General features: G+C 44.2%; 1 protein-coding gene across 3 annotated transcripts; it reads right to left on the reverse strand.

The window, feature by feature from the left end:
* Positions 1-273: 273 nt before the first annotated feature.
* On the reverse strand, positions 274-13,194 carry phf13 (PHD finger protein 13). 3 transcript variants are annotated; one of them, XM_078557916.1, is made up of 5 exons: positions 12,951-13,194; positions 12,068-12,105; positions 9,719-9,820; positions 6,425-7,085; positions 274-3,752 (listed from the first exon to the last, which is right to left on the reverse strand). In XM_078557916.1, exons 1-5 carry the CDS (start codon positions 13,006-13,008, stop codon positions 3,526-3,528), a joined length of 1,086 nt encoding a protein of 361 aa, XP_078414042.1. In that variant the 5' UTR covers positions 13,009-13,194; the 3' UTR covers positions 274-3,525. The 3 variants fall into 3 exon arrangements, with proteins under 3 accessions (XP_078414042.1, XP_078414044.1, XP_078414043.1); XM_078557918.1 differs by lacking the exons at positions 12,068-12,105; positions 12,951-13,194 and adding an exon at positions 11,913-12,034; XM_078557917.1 differs by lacking the exons at positions 12,068-12,105; positions 12,951-13,194 and adding an exon at positions 11,013-11,126.
* Positions 13,195-13,600: the final 406 nt, after the last annotated feature.

Genomic DNA, 13,600 nt, shown 5'->3' on the forward strand with positions numbered 1-13,600 from the left:
TTGATCACTGGGGTCATTAACAGGGTAGCAACATAAACCATTCAAATTATTCAGACATGACCATGCAGCTTATGAAAATATCACAGTGCTGCAGCAGTTGGGGCTGACGAAGTCTATCTTTATTCTACAACTAACTGTTCCATACCTGACCTGGATTCTTGATGGGAAATGTAATGGGGACTTCTCTCTTTATTAACCCAACGTGCACGTTTTCCATGTCTTTTGTGTCCTTCGTATGGTGCAGAAGATAAGGGGGAAATAAGTTATGACGGGTTTATTATTTAAAATACCAATAGTTAAATCTTTATTTACAAAATAACTTCCGATATACATGTACAAAGTTTCACAGAAACAAGGTTTTCTTTGTTCCACTCTAACGATTCTTCCAAGGAGACAGTCCAACATTCCCGGCAACATCACTGGATATAGTTTCAGAGTCAGACTTGTTACATGTCCATGATAATCTCGTACAGATATTCCCATCAGGAGCAAGAGCAACACCAGTGCTTGAAATATCACAATGCTGCTTTGTCAAATAAAATTCACCCTCATTTTCAATAAAATAAGTTAAAGGAAGTAAAAGTCAAGAGACAGGCATTCCTCATAAGAATATGGTAGACAGAGTGTGTTTTCAGCATGTAATGTGGACCGGATTACACCAATGCTTTAATTATTATTTTTCGTACAATGAATATCTAGGGCCTTTTGGAGTTTAGGTTGACTGATGCTGGCTAAGGATTTTCTCCTCTTCTAAAGGGGCTGGCTCTCCAGTTCCACAAGGAATTCACTTCACTTCACTTGCTGGTCCCACCAGCTGTTCTTTACACACATGTCTTGAAAAGTATGTGTCAACCAGCTAATTCACTGTGGTTAGCAAGTTGAGCCAGATTCTGTCCTCACTCAGTGTCTATATGTTCCCAGCAGGAATCATAGGATATTGATCAAGAGTGGGAAACTTGGCTGATTTCTGATGGTAACTTTACATTCAAGCTGGACTGTTGTACAAGGACCACCTGTCTTTCTCCCTTCTCCCCTCCATCCATATAGAAAGCAAAGTTTGAAGGGGTACTCTTTATCGACAAGAGGGAGATCACCATTTCACATACTCTTGGCAGAGGGAAAATAGGAAAAAAATCATTCCTCAACAGCAATATTAAATTTCTATTATTTTAATGTGGGTGACTGAGGAAGCCAATTAGCTCCTTGCGTTTGATGGTGGTGATGGTTGATTGTCAGACATCTTTTAAGTGCTCACTATGTCTCTAGCCTATCACCTCCTAAAGCCATTGGTTACAGGAGAAGGGAAAATAAATCATACTGCTGTTTTGGGGTAACCTGGAACATTGGTTAAAGGGAAAAAAGAATAATTTCGGAGGGGAAAGGGAGAGGGGAAGGGAGTGGCAAGGGAGGCAAGTGGAAGGCTTCTTATTCCACGTACTGGCCCCCCCACCTGTTCTCCAATCATGAGGAAGAGCACTGTGCACTTTGATTCATTCCAATAAAATCAATGGAGTCAATTCTTGAGTTCTTTCCTGTTATTGGAACCATCAAGTTGAGGAGACCCAACTTGGCAAATATTTGTGGGCTAAGACATTTGAGAGTAAAAATACACGAGCAATATTTTTATGGCAATATATATTTTACAATATACAATGACGGAAGGTTGAACAAGGATACCTCCTCATCTTCCACACCACCCCCTTCCCTGCACCCCCCTCACAACCTGTTTTTAAGGAAGGGTCAAAATGGTGAAGACTCTAGATTAACGATGCACAAAACAGTAGGGTCTGCATCAATTTAAATGCTCAGTTACAAATTGTGACTGAGCCATACAGATGACCCACAGAAATGAAGCCACATCGCCACTGAACATTTAACCCACCGCAAAAGAGGTCTGTTGAATGAGTGTGCCAACATCTTGGGTACCATAATCACATTCCTTACTGTCAATGTGTTCACAATATCTTCATGCGTCATGAGGTGCAGAGTAAGCAATAGAAGTGGGCAGAGGGGACGATGATGATCTCCTTCTCCCTTCACCCAACTCTTCAGTTCAGGTTTTCAGATACTGTCCTGAACTTATTGCACATGGTGCCAAGTTTGGACCAAAAAGACTTGAAGTAACGGATAGGAATTTTTTTCTCCCCAAAGAGTCTGGATTACTGCCTTTTTAACAGAATTCTCTGTCCAGACCTTTTAACAATTGATACAATGTTCAGTTTGTCATCTCCTCCCCTTGCAGCTCATAAAACAACTGTTCAGATGCATAGAAGTGGATGAGAGTTCATTAATTGATCGTTTAAAAGCCACAGTCCTGACACTTAAGGATTTTCTTTCCTCCTTCTCACTGCAGTACTAAGTTTGGTTTTCAATACTGAATTTCAGGCATAAAAATTGTAAAGGCCTCCTCAAGAGAAATATCCCCCCCACCGCAAAAAAAATTGTAAATATAAATTGTTTGCCTATTCCAAACCTTTTAATAGCAACAGTCAAACCCAATGAATTAACCGGGAATGTTATCACACTTCCAACATAGGATTTTAACCCTTTTGTCAACTAGCTTCCTGTAGCTTCTGGAAAGAATATTTGGACTTGCTTGGGTTTTGATTGGTGTGATGTTTAAAGAAAAGGGCTGAGGGAGCAAAAGGCATTGGTTACTCTCATTTCGACCAAAGTAAATATTGTCATGTTAAAACTGAAAATATTGGCAATCTAAAATAAAATCAGGAAATGCTGGAAATACACAGCAGGTTAGTCAGCACATGTAAGCAGAGAAGATAGGTGTGTGCACCCTTAGTCAGAACTCATGAAATATTAATTTACTTTTACCGACTCTCAGATGTTGACAGAACGGTGGTGTATTTCCAGCATTATCTGGTTTTATTGCACATTATTAAATTCCAGGCCATTAGGTATAGATTATCTATTTTTTCCTTCACATTTCTTTTGATAATGTTAATGCTTGAATCCTTTTTCTATTGCACAGGGCCCTGTTTGTCTGCTTGCAGCTCCTTTAGCAGCAAGCATTATAGGGATTGCACAAAAAGTGAGGGGTTCCAGACATGGCTATTACTGTCATCCTTGGAGACCTTGGTGGATTAAGGCCTTTTAGATGCAAGGGGTGAGGAGTAAGAGCCAAAGGAAAGGAGAGAGGGGAAAGAAAATGCAGTTTATAGTAGTCAGCAAGTTCGCCCCCCCCTACACCACCCCCCACATCAGCCCCAGGCCCCTAATCTCCCTTGTGCTGGTTTAGCCAGGGTGTGAGAACAGAAAGATGGAATGATGGACTTAACCTGTCACGATCTCTTGGACTCTGACCTGGACGCTGTAAGGGCAAAGGGAGAGACAGAGTCAAAAAGCAGGCATCTCCTGTGCAAATGGATGGAACTCTCCAACAAGTGCATCATCAAACCATTTTGTTTTAAATGCATTTTTTTTTTTGTTGCCCCCCATTGCCATTTGAAAGTTCTCCTTTCTTTCCCCAGAACAAAACAAAACCAAGAAAGAAAGAAAGACTTGGACACCTCAGTCGAGGAAGTGTTTTCTGCAGCCGGTTCGAGACCGGTTCGATCGCCGAATGTCGTATTTGGAGTCTCGACACCTTTGGCAGACGTACACCTCTGGGACATTGGACTTGCGGATTTTGGCACAGGACAGGTGGATCCAGGTACCACACTCATTGCATTCAATCATCGGCCGACCGGCAAACGGCTTCATGCAGTAACATGTCACCAGGTCCCAGGAATCATCATCTGTTCCAGGAGGAAGGTCCAAAGGTTAATCACAAATCAGATCAACAGTAATTTGCATTTATGTAGCACCTTTCATAAGCTCAGCATGTCCCAAAGTGCTTTCCATCCAATGGAGTACTTTCAGAGAGTAATCGTTGTTGTAACGTAGGAAAAGAAGTAGCTAATTTGTGCACAGTAAGATCCCACGAAGAGCAATGTGACAATGACCAGATAACCTCTTTTAGTGATGTTGGTTGATGGATAAATATTGGCCAGGACACTGAGGAGAACTCCCCAATCTCCTTTGAAAGAGGGACCTTGGAATATTTTATGTCCATCTGAGAGGGCCGATGGAACCTTGGTTTAATGGTTCATTCAAACAAGGGCATCTTTAATGGTGCAGCACTCCCTCAATACTTCAATGGGAATGTCAGCCTGGACTTTGTGCTCAGGTATGTGGAGTGAGACTTGAACCCATAATCTTTCGGGCTCAGTGGCAAGAGTGCCAACCACTGAGCCATGGCTGTGGGCTCACATATGATGAATGACCATTTGGACAAGGTACTGGAGGGTGGCCAGAAGTTGTACCAAGCAGAAGCCGGACTTCAGGAGATTTTCAAGTTTTATAAGGAAGCTGGTGGTTTGAGAGATGCAAAATGCATTTACAATCAAATAACAGACAGAACATGTGAACAAGGTAGAGCCTGGTGCTCTTCTGCAGTGTCAATAGGGGTCCCAAGCTTCATTTTAAAATTGTTAATTAACTAGTGTCCAAAGACATCAACATTTCTCAGTCCCTAGTTCAAAAGACCACCCCTTGTTTGATCATTCAGCCAATCTGTTATCTTCCTGAGCAAGATTGGCACGTCTCTGCTGTGGAGTTCTGCTCAATCCAGTTCCAAAAGAGCAGAACTAAGGTCACATCAAGAGAAAGAGAAGACATAGGAACAGTGGGACGCCATTCAGCCCCTCAAACATGTTCAGCCATATAATTAGACCTTTGTTATCCTTAATATCCTCGCCCAACAGAAACTGTTGATCTCAGGTTGGAAATTTTCAATTGATCCCAGGCCCTTTGAGGGGGTCAGTGTTCCAGATTTGCACTACCCTTTAAGTGAAAATGTGTTTCCTGATATCATCCCTGAAAGGCCGTGTTCTAATCTGGAGGTTATGCCCTTGTTCTGAACTCCCTCACCAGAGGAAATAGGGTAAATAACGAGAAACTATCAAATCTAATAATCATCATAAACACTTCAACTAAATCATCCTTAATCTTTGAAACTCAAGGGAATACAAGCTTAGTCCATGAAACATTTTGGATTTCTCAATCTATAATACAGTTGAAATCCCTTCAACATTAGGAAGCTAGAAAGGACCCCTGCATAGTCATCGATAGTCAGTGAAGAATTAGCTTAACCTACAAATGCAGGTACTGAGTCAGACAAATCATGAAGGTCCCAGTACCCTTATTGCTGTTGAGTTTGCTGATCTCAACTTTAGGGACAGTTAAAATTGGCCTCGGTATCCTTGGTCGAGGGAGGGGAAACCAAGCAAACACCCCCTATGGAAAGTGGGTATAAAATTAACAATGGTATAAAAGGCTCGATGTGATTCCCCACATAGTATGGTGGCACTCACCATTGAGACTCACATGAAGAAACAGCGATGGACAGGATTTATTGGAGGGTGCCTGGGAGCAATGGAATCAAACCCCAACAACAGTCAGCACTTCATGAGCAAGAGGAGGAGGGTATAGTTTTGGAAATGTTGGAATACAAAGCTGTATTTATCCTTAAATATTACAAGAGTAATTATTTAATTCACTGTGAGTTGTACACTAAGAAGCAGGGGTTAATATGAGGTCAGTGCTGTAGACAGCAGTTTATCCTTTGCATGTGATTGTAGAGTGTTTGACACAGGGAGATTGACCTGAGCCCAAGACCATGGTGATCAGGCACGAGTGCAGATTAGTGAGTACTGTCACCAGGATTTCAATTAATTGTAGGTGTGTGATATTTCCATACAATTAAAATCCCTTCAACATTAGGAAGCTAGAAAGCACCCCCACGTAGCTGTCTAGTCAGTGAAGAATTAGCTTAGCCTACAAATGAAATATGAAAAATAGAATCATAGACTCAAGATGCTAGGGCCAAGTCCTGGAGATCACCAGCCCCTCGGACAGTCCTGGAGACTATTCTCTTCCACTAATACTTGCGGTTACATAGATGTTGCTAGTTACATATATGTTGCTAGTAATGGTGGTTATCATTCATCGCTAGTTCTGGCAGTTAGAATCTGCTATTAGTCCTGGTGCTTACAGTCTGACACTAGTACTACTGCTAGATTTGATGGTTACAGGTCTGTCAGTAGTACCACCTGAATGGACCTGTCTCTACTCCTGTCCATTACAGCCAGCCAGCTGTCATGCTCATTACAATCTGTCATTAGTGTTGATAATTACAGGTCTATCATTAGTGACAGCCCTTTTGCTGTCTCAGCTGAGAACAGTTAGCCCTACACAGGCCACAGATCAAACCTGGGACTTTTCTTACCATACAACTCAGTTCCACATTGGAAAGAGGATTTAACAACTGAGATACAGGGGAGCTCACATTGAGTCTGCATTACAGACGCACATCCAAGTACAGCATTTTGTGGCTGACAATTGTTTGGCATTCCAAATGCTTACTTACCAGAATCCACCATGATGTCCTCATCATTCCCAGTTGTGTCCACATCCCTGAACACAACCTGCTTTCCCTGACGGAAAACGGTCCTCTGTCGCTCCACTTTCTCACATTTTATCGTCTCATTCATCACATCTGTCGCAGTGGCCGGCAGAAAAGAACTGTCCTGGCCGGTGCTTGAAGAGTCCTTGAGGGGCTCCTGGGTGGATGGCTGCTGGGCAAGGTGTGCTGGAGTGAGGGGCTCTGGGGTGAGCAGCTGCTGGGCGAGAGGTTCCTGGGTGAGAGGCTCCAGGGAAATAGATGCTGTTGCCGCATCCTCTGCTTCATGGTCAGTAGAGTCTGGATTGGTCTCTGCAGCTGGGTTAGGCGGCTCCTGCTTGACCGTCTCCTCAAGCCGAGGTTCTTCTATCCTCGGGCCGCCCTCCTTTGCCCTCAGCTCACGCCTCCTCTTCACCTTGTCGGGCTTCCTGCGGTTGAAGGGGGGCAGCATGAAGCCGCCCGATTTGTGATGTTTCAGAAATGAGTACGGTTTGGCCCGTTTGAAGCCAGTGAAAGTTTTCCTGCCTTTATTTGCGTCAGGGACAGAAAGCGGGAGGTCCCAGGGTTCACTCTCTGCAGTGCTGCCTGTGCTGTTGGGAGGGCTGGAGCTCGTCCGCAGAGGCACCTCCTGAAAAAGGATAAAGACAACAGGTCAGCAAACAGCTGTACAGTTTCACCTCACATCATGTCGGAGAATAATGGAATCAGCTGAGGTTCAAAGGCTAGCATTCTTGCCTCTGAGTCATACAAGAGATTTAACCCCATAATCTAAATTGATATTCTAGGGCACACAAACAAACACACGAATTAGGAGCAGGAGTCGGTCTCTCGGTCCCACGAGCCTGCTCTGCCATTCAATAAGATAACCCCACATTCCTGCCTACTGTAATAATCTTTCATCCCCTTGCTTATCGAGAATCTATCTACCTCTGCCTTAAAAATATCCATAGACTCTACCTCCAGCATCTTTGGATGAGAGTTCCAAAGACTCATGAACCCCAGAGAAAATTCTTTTCCTCATCTGTCTTAAATGGGCAACCCCTTATTTTTAAAGAGTGACCCCCTAACTCTAGGGCAGTACCGAGGGGGTGCGGCACTCTCAGAAGTGCTATCTTTTGGATGTGACGCGGCTCCATCTGCCACCTCACATGGAAATAAAAGATCCCATTACATAATTTCAAAGAGGAGCAGGGAAGTTCTCCCTGGCATTCTGGACTAATATTTATCCCTTGACTAACAGTACTAAAAAAAAAAATACTGATCATTAATGAATTGCTTGTGGAACCTAGCTGTGCAGAAATTGGCTGCCACATTTCCTACATTACAGTATTGGCTGTCAAGTGCTTTGGAGCATCCAGAGGCCATGAAAGGCGCTATAGAAATGTAAATCTTTCCCCTTTTTTTGAACATATCTGCCCGATGCTCTACAGAGTCTTAGCCAGCGGGTGGCTGCTCACAGCTGGCAAAATTCATGAAAATTAGCACCACATTTCAGAACTTCCGGATGCAGCTTAGATTCACAAAGTCAAACACAACAATTGTTTGGCCAAAAATCCCTGGTTTTCTTTGGGAATTGGCACATTCCAAGCAACATGCTCAGAATGCCACAACATCAACAGGAAAACAGAGAGTCTTATCCATAAACGGGATTGAAATAAGAAACAGATTACACTCAACTATTCGCTCAGCGTGTGCAAGTAGGGGGAGGGGTGGGGCAGGTCTCCAATTTGAGCCCATGAGCTGACTAAAGAGAAATTGCTACTGTTTTGTGAACAGAAATCTTAACGCTCTTTTTTGTGACATTATTGCAATGCATGTCTAGAAACTGGAGGGGCGAGGGGGCGGAGGAGGTAGTAAGTTTGTACAACAAATTCAGAGGCAATGATGCTCTTTTTAAAAGCCCTCCATCCTCCCCCAGTTGGATATTGTTGCAGAGATGTCGCCTCTGGGTGTTTCTGATGCTGACGGTGGCAGCTTCTGCCTGACCCGCTTCATTTTCACCTGGCAACAATCACAGAACCCTCTCCCCACCTCTCACTCCACATCATCGGTCCCTTACGCACCATGTGCAAAGCTTCAATCTTTTTCTAGCCTGTAACAAAAATCATACGCGTTTTGTTACAATTCATTGTTCGCGGGTTTAAGGATACTGACGAGGACACATAAAAGGGAAAGCACACAGCAGTGCTTCTCATCCCTTTTTCAGCCCCCTTTCCTCTCCAGTGGGCACAGAATCATTCTGGGGTACATGTTTGTAGATACCAGCTTCTCTCTGGTATCTCAATCAAGCGGCCCTGTCATCAGGCAGTGAGTGACAAACAACTGAATGGGTTTTCAGCCAAGCTCAGTTTGCCCTCATCTGAACTGCATACGAACATACAATTTAGGTGCAGTAGTAGGCCATTTTGCCCCTCAAGCCTGATCTGTCATTTGATAAGATCATGGCTGATCTGATTGTGGCCTCTACTTTCCTGTTTACCACCCCTTATACCCTTTCACTCCTTTGTCAGTCATGAATCTATCTAACTCAGCCTTAAAAATATTCAATGACCCTGCCTCCACTTCCCTCCAGGGAAGAGAGTTCCGCAGACTAACGACCCTTGGAGAAAAAAAATTCTCATCTTCATTTTAAAAATAAGGTGTCTCCTGTTTAAGTTGTGTCCCCCAGGTCTAGTCTGTCCCATAAGGGGAAACCTCCATTCAGCATCTACAGTTACCCCCTGGTGATCAGGAGCAGGAACCCTAGCTAAATTCTGCCCTCCCTAGATGCACTGAGGCCAACTGTTCTGCCCTGATCGCCATCCCAGCTGAGGTCAGCTAATTCAGCTCAGGTAATAAAACCATGCAGTACAGAAGGAGACATTTGACCTCTAGTACCTGTACTGTCTCTTTGAACAAGCTATCCCATTAGTCTGACTCTGCTGACACTTTGCCCATAGCCTCAGTATTTCCTCCCCCAAATATTCATCCATTTCCTTTTAGAAAATTATTATAGAATTTGCATCCACCACCCTTTCAAGGCATTGCATTCCAGATCACCAGTCAAACCTGGAACTTTCCAGGCCAGTTAATAATTGGATTAAATGCACTGAGCCATTGGTTGGAGCCTTTCACCATTATTGGAATTGAAATTGATGACACTATCCACATTACCAGTGTGTCTTTACCAACAATCTGAGCAGGAAGAACTTTTACTTTGTTAAATCACAAAGGGACAGAGAATAAAAGATTGGGGTTTGAAACAGGAACAGTTCAACTCACTTCTTGGGGGTAGGGAATGTACCCAGCATAAACCAAGACAAAAGTACAGAACTTGTTAAAATCTTCTACCGTCCTGCACCTCTTATCTGTTGGAGTGTAATCCTGGGGAGAGTGGAGAGAGAGAGACAAGGTTAGAAATAAATCTATGCAATCAGTACTGACACACTAACAGATCACACCCTGGCTCTGCACTGGTAATCATGTATGTTAACATGGTTAAATGTTTCCATTTGTTTTCTTCCTTTATCACTAATATCTCAAACCTTCAACATCGAAACAAAGTCTTGTTCAAAATCAGCCACAGCCATTATCTAGTGGTAAAGTAGTGGTTTACAGGGATAGTGCGACTGAGGGAGAGGTACAATTCTTGCTTTGTGTCATCCCCAGTGATATTTAAAAGTGGGTGAAGTTTTCATGCTATTGTCAGCTAAGTAACGCTGGGATACAGTATTGGTGGGTACAAGTCTGTCACTGGATGTGAACGGAAGACGCTCGCTCCTGTGTGTGAAGCTGATTTACTATGTTAATGGTGCTATATAAATGCAAGTTGTTGCCGCCTAACAGTGGATCCAGCTCGTGGATCTGCCACTGATAGTGAGACAGCAACTGAGGCAGAGATTCATGATATTTTTTCCCCTTTTAACCATTGACACTACAGATCACAGGTGGCAAGAACATGTTTATAGTCACAGCACTTAACTGGAATAATATGCATGCATGTTACTTTGTATGGCTTAAGTTTTGCAAAGATCTGGGCAACATCTTTCATCAACATCTTATAAAAAAACTAATTAGACAATCATTTTTTTGTCATTGGTGCTCACAAAACGATACTGAACAAAAAGTGATTGTGTACGAAAAGGTAACTCACGGTGTAATTAATTTGTACACGAGGCACACAACAGCCTAGCTGCCTGAACCTCTCTCTGCCCCCCTGATTTTTCCTGACACTACTTGGGACCTGCTCCCCCCCAGCCACCCACCCCGCGAGCCCGATTAAACTTCAGGCACCCAGTCTCCAGAATTATTGTACTCCATCCTGTCACAGTATCACATTCTCTCCCCTCGGGTGTCTAATAAACTGCCTCACAATAATGTTAAAATGACGGGAATGGGATTAATGCTGGGGATCTCGGGGTGGGGGGAGGGAGGAGGGGTACAGGTTCAAGTCTGACGGTATGGAACAGTTGACCTCTGCCGTCTAAACCCCCATAGGTTCAGCCATGAACCAGGTTAACCAGCTCCCAATCCCTTCCAGTGAAATCGTTCATTTCGTCCATTTGAAAAATGTCACCAATTTTCGATACAGCTCAGTCTCGACAATCAGTATAGTTCCACAGATCAAAAGCCAGGACCCGCTGTGGCAGCCGACCATCCCGATGATATACATTTCAAATCTTAACGCTTGCCCAAGGTTGACCGGCTTGCTGTTAAACGTTCAGTTTTATATCTCTCACAGGGAATCCACAAGCCAACAGGAGGGGGGTCCCTCTACCCATAATACAACATCTCCGAGTGACTGTACAAATACACCATTTAACAAAGGGTCTGATTCATTCGTGTACATTTCATACAATTTACCACCAGGTAAACCTTTTCATTTGACCATAAATTAAGAGGCCGCCTCGGGGGACACATCCGAGTGGAGGAAGGTTTTTAAAATGTGGTTGTTTTTTTAAAAAAAAGTAGGAAGCTTCTGGATTAGTAAAATCCAGGCGTGGGATCAGAGTCCTGGACTGGGCTGGTGGGGGTTGGGGTGTGTGTGTGTGTGTGTGTAGAAGGGAGGTCACATGCAGGACGATTAACTAGGAAAATGAAATTATTATTTGAGAAAGGAGGGAAGGACAGAAAAAGGGACGGGTCAGAGGCAAGATGGCGAATATTCATCATTAAAAAAAAAACACACACACACACCGGGATTGGCGATCTCGGGGGGGACAGACAGGCAGCAGACACTTGGAGGGGAGGGAATTTACAAAAAAAAGGACAGCACTGATTTAAAAGGGAAATGTCCCCCTCCCGCGACAATAAATCCCTAACTTCAGCTGGAACCATATAGCAAGGCGGCGAGAGACAGATTTATACAAAGCTATCCGCTCCCAATTAATAAAAGAGGGGGGGTGGGGGGGTTTGAAAAATATATACATGCTAAATTGACAAGATGGCGCAACGTAACTGTACTATAATCAGAAACCTGTGGGTATGACATCGATCCGACTGAAGACCTGAAATCGATCATCATTCTAAAAGAGAGATTTCTTACAAGAAATCAAACATTAAATCCCAGCTCCGGGCAGATCCCACAACCTCTGCCGTTCACGTCTTCAAAAATTAATGTTATAGAATTACCTCCGAGTCGAAAGTTGAAGGCGATGCAGAATCCATGTCTGTAATGAAAAAAGAAAATTAATTAGAGTTTTCCCTCTCCCGAGGAGGTGGGGGGTTGGGGGGTGGAGGGGGGTTGGGGGGGGGTGGGGGGGGGGGGGTTAGGGGGGTGGAGGGGGGGGTTAGGGGGGTGTGGGGTTGGGGGGGGTGGGGGGGGGGGTTAGGGGGGTGTGGGGTTGGGGGGGTGGGGGGGTGGGGGGGTGGAGGGGGGATTTGGGAGAGAGAGAAAACGCCGAGAGGGCTAAGCTGGAGCAGTTGAGGGTGTCGGGACAAATCGCCATGGAGAATAAGGGGACAGGTCAAACTTAAAAGTTACCCGAATGCCCCCCATCCTCCCTTCTCCCCTGTTCTTTCCCCCCCCCCTCTCCGCCCGGGTAAATGTATAAAGATCGCCTCGATGTGAAATGGGAATGGAATTGGTTTGGGAGCTTTTTATGTTTATTTCGCAAGGCTGATCGTTTACAACCAGAAGCAACGGGGTGGGGGGAGGAAGAGAGAGAAACCTCCCGATTTAAACATAAGGGGAGGGGAGGGGAGGAGGGGGGAAAAAAAGTGTTTCCAGACGATTGAAATAATAAACTGGCGACTGATACTCCGCATCGATATTGCCATCGCTCCCTGGATCCCAGAAATTAACACGCAAGGCGCCGAACCCGCCTCAGATTAACCTAAAAGGACAGAATTCCCCCCAAATAAAACCTACGCCTGCTAAGTCTGTCTGCGATTTATCCGAATTAAAAGCTCCTCCGAGGGCAGACGAAGAAAGTTACGAATCGTTTAGACGTAGCATTTAAAAGGAAGAGAGAGGAGAGAGAGAGAGAGAGAAAAGCAGGGATCCGGAGCCCACCTTGGAAAGAATCTCTGGTGACACGATTTGTCATTTTGAATAAAAGGTTCTCCCACATTCGAGGCTTGACTGTAACGGTATTCCTCCAGATTTTAATCGGTTTCCAGAAAGAAAATAATAATTAAAAATAAATTGATACCTTTTCCCCCCCGCCGAATGATACAATGTAACAAAATCCTGATGTCAACCCTTAATCTTCATGTAAATGAGGTTCCTTCCATCAACCTCGCAGCCTGGGGGGGAGGGGGTGTGTGGAGGGAGGGAGGGAGGGAGAGCACGCCAATTAATCTTCTTAACACCGTAATTTTAAAAAAAAACAAAACAACTTTCCTATCACACACACTAATGATTAATCAGTATTTTTTGTTGCCATTTTGTAAACGTTTGTTATTGCCTGGCTAATGGTTTTAGTTCAATCTCAAGTGTCTCTCCCCCCTACCTCTCCCTCTGAGTGTGTTGCTGTCCAACCCAACCCCCTGAAATAGTTGCAAGCAGGAATTTGCAAGAAGTTTTTTTTTTACCCTTATCTCCAAATTCACTCCTGAAGTGCACGGAGGGAGATGGGGAGCTCGCACGGGCGGCTGTTGTGAGTAGATTCCCGGTGAGTGCAGCTGATTCTGCTGCTAGTTTATTTATTTATTTATTATTTT

The sequence above is a fragment of the Cetorhinus maximus genome, chromosome 15, assembly GCF_964194155.1.
Source record: "Cetorhinus maximus chromosome 15, sCetMax3.hap1.1, whole genome shotgun sequence".
Taxonomy (NCBI): domain Eukaryota; kingdom Metazoa; phylum Chordata; class Chondrichthyes; order Lamniformes; family Cetorhinidae; genus Cetorhinus; species Cetorhinus maximus.

What these genes read in the sequence shown, in the direction of transcription:
- phf13 (XM_078557916.1), bottom strand. Translation starts at nt 13,008, where the DNA reads ATGTGGGAGAACCTTTTATTCAAAATGACAAATCGTGTCACCAGAGAT. An exon ending in CTTCAACTTTCGACTCGGAG is followed by an intron (nt 9,821 to 12,067) that starts GTAATTCTATAA and finishes CACTCTCCCCAG; the next exon opens with GATTACACTCCAACAGATAA. An exon ending in GGACATCATGGTGGATTCTG is followed by an intron (nt 3,753 to 6,424) that starts GTAAGTAAGCAT and finishes CTCCTGGAACAG; the next exon opens with ATGATGATTCCTGGGACCTG.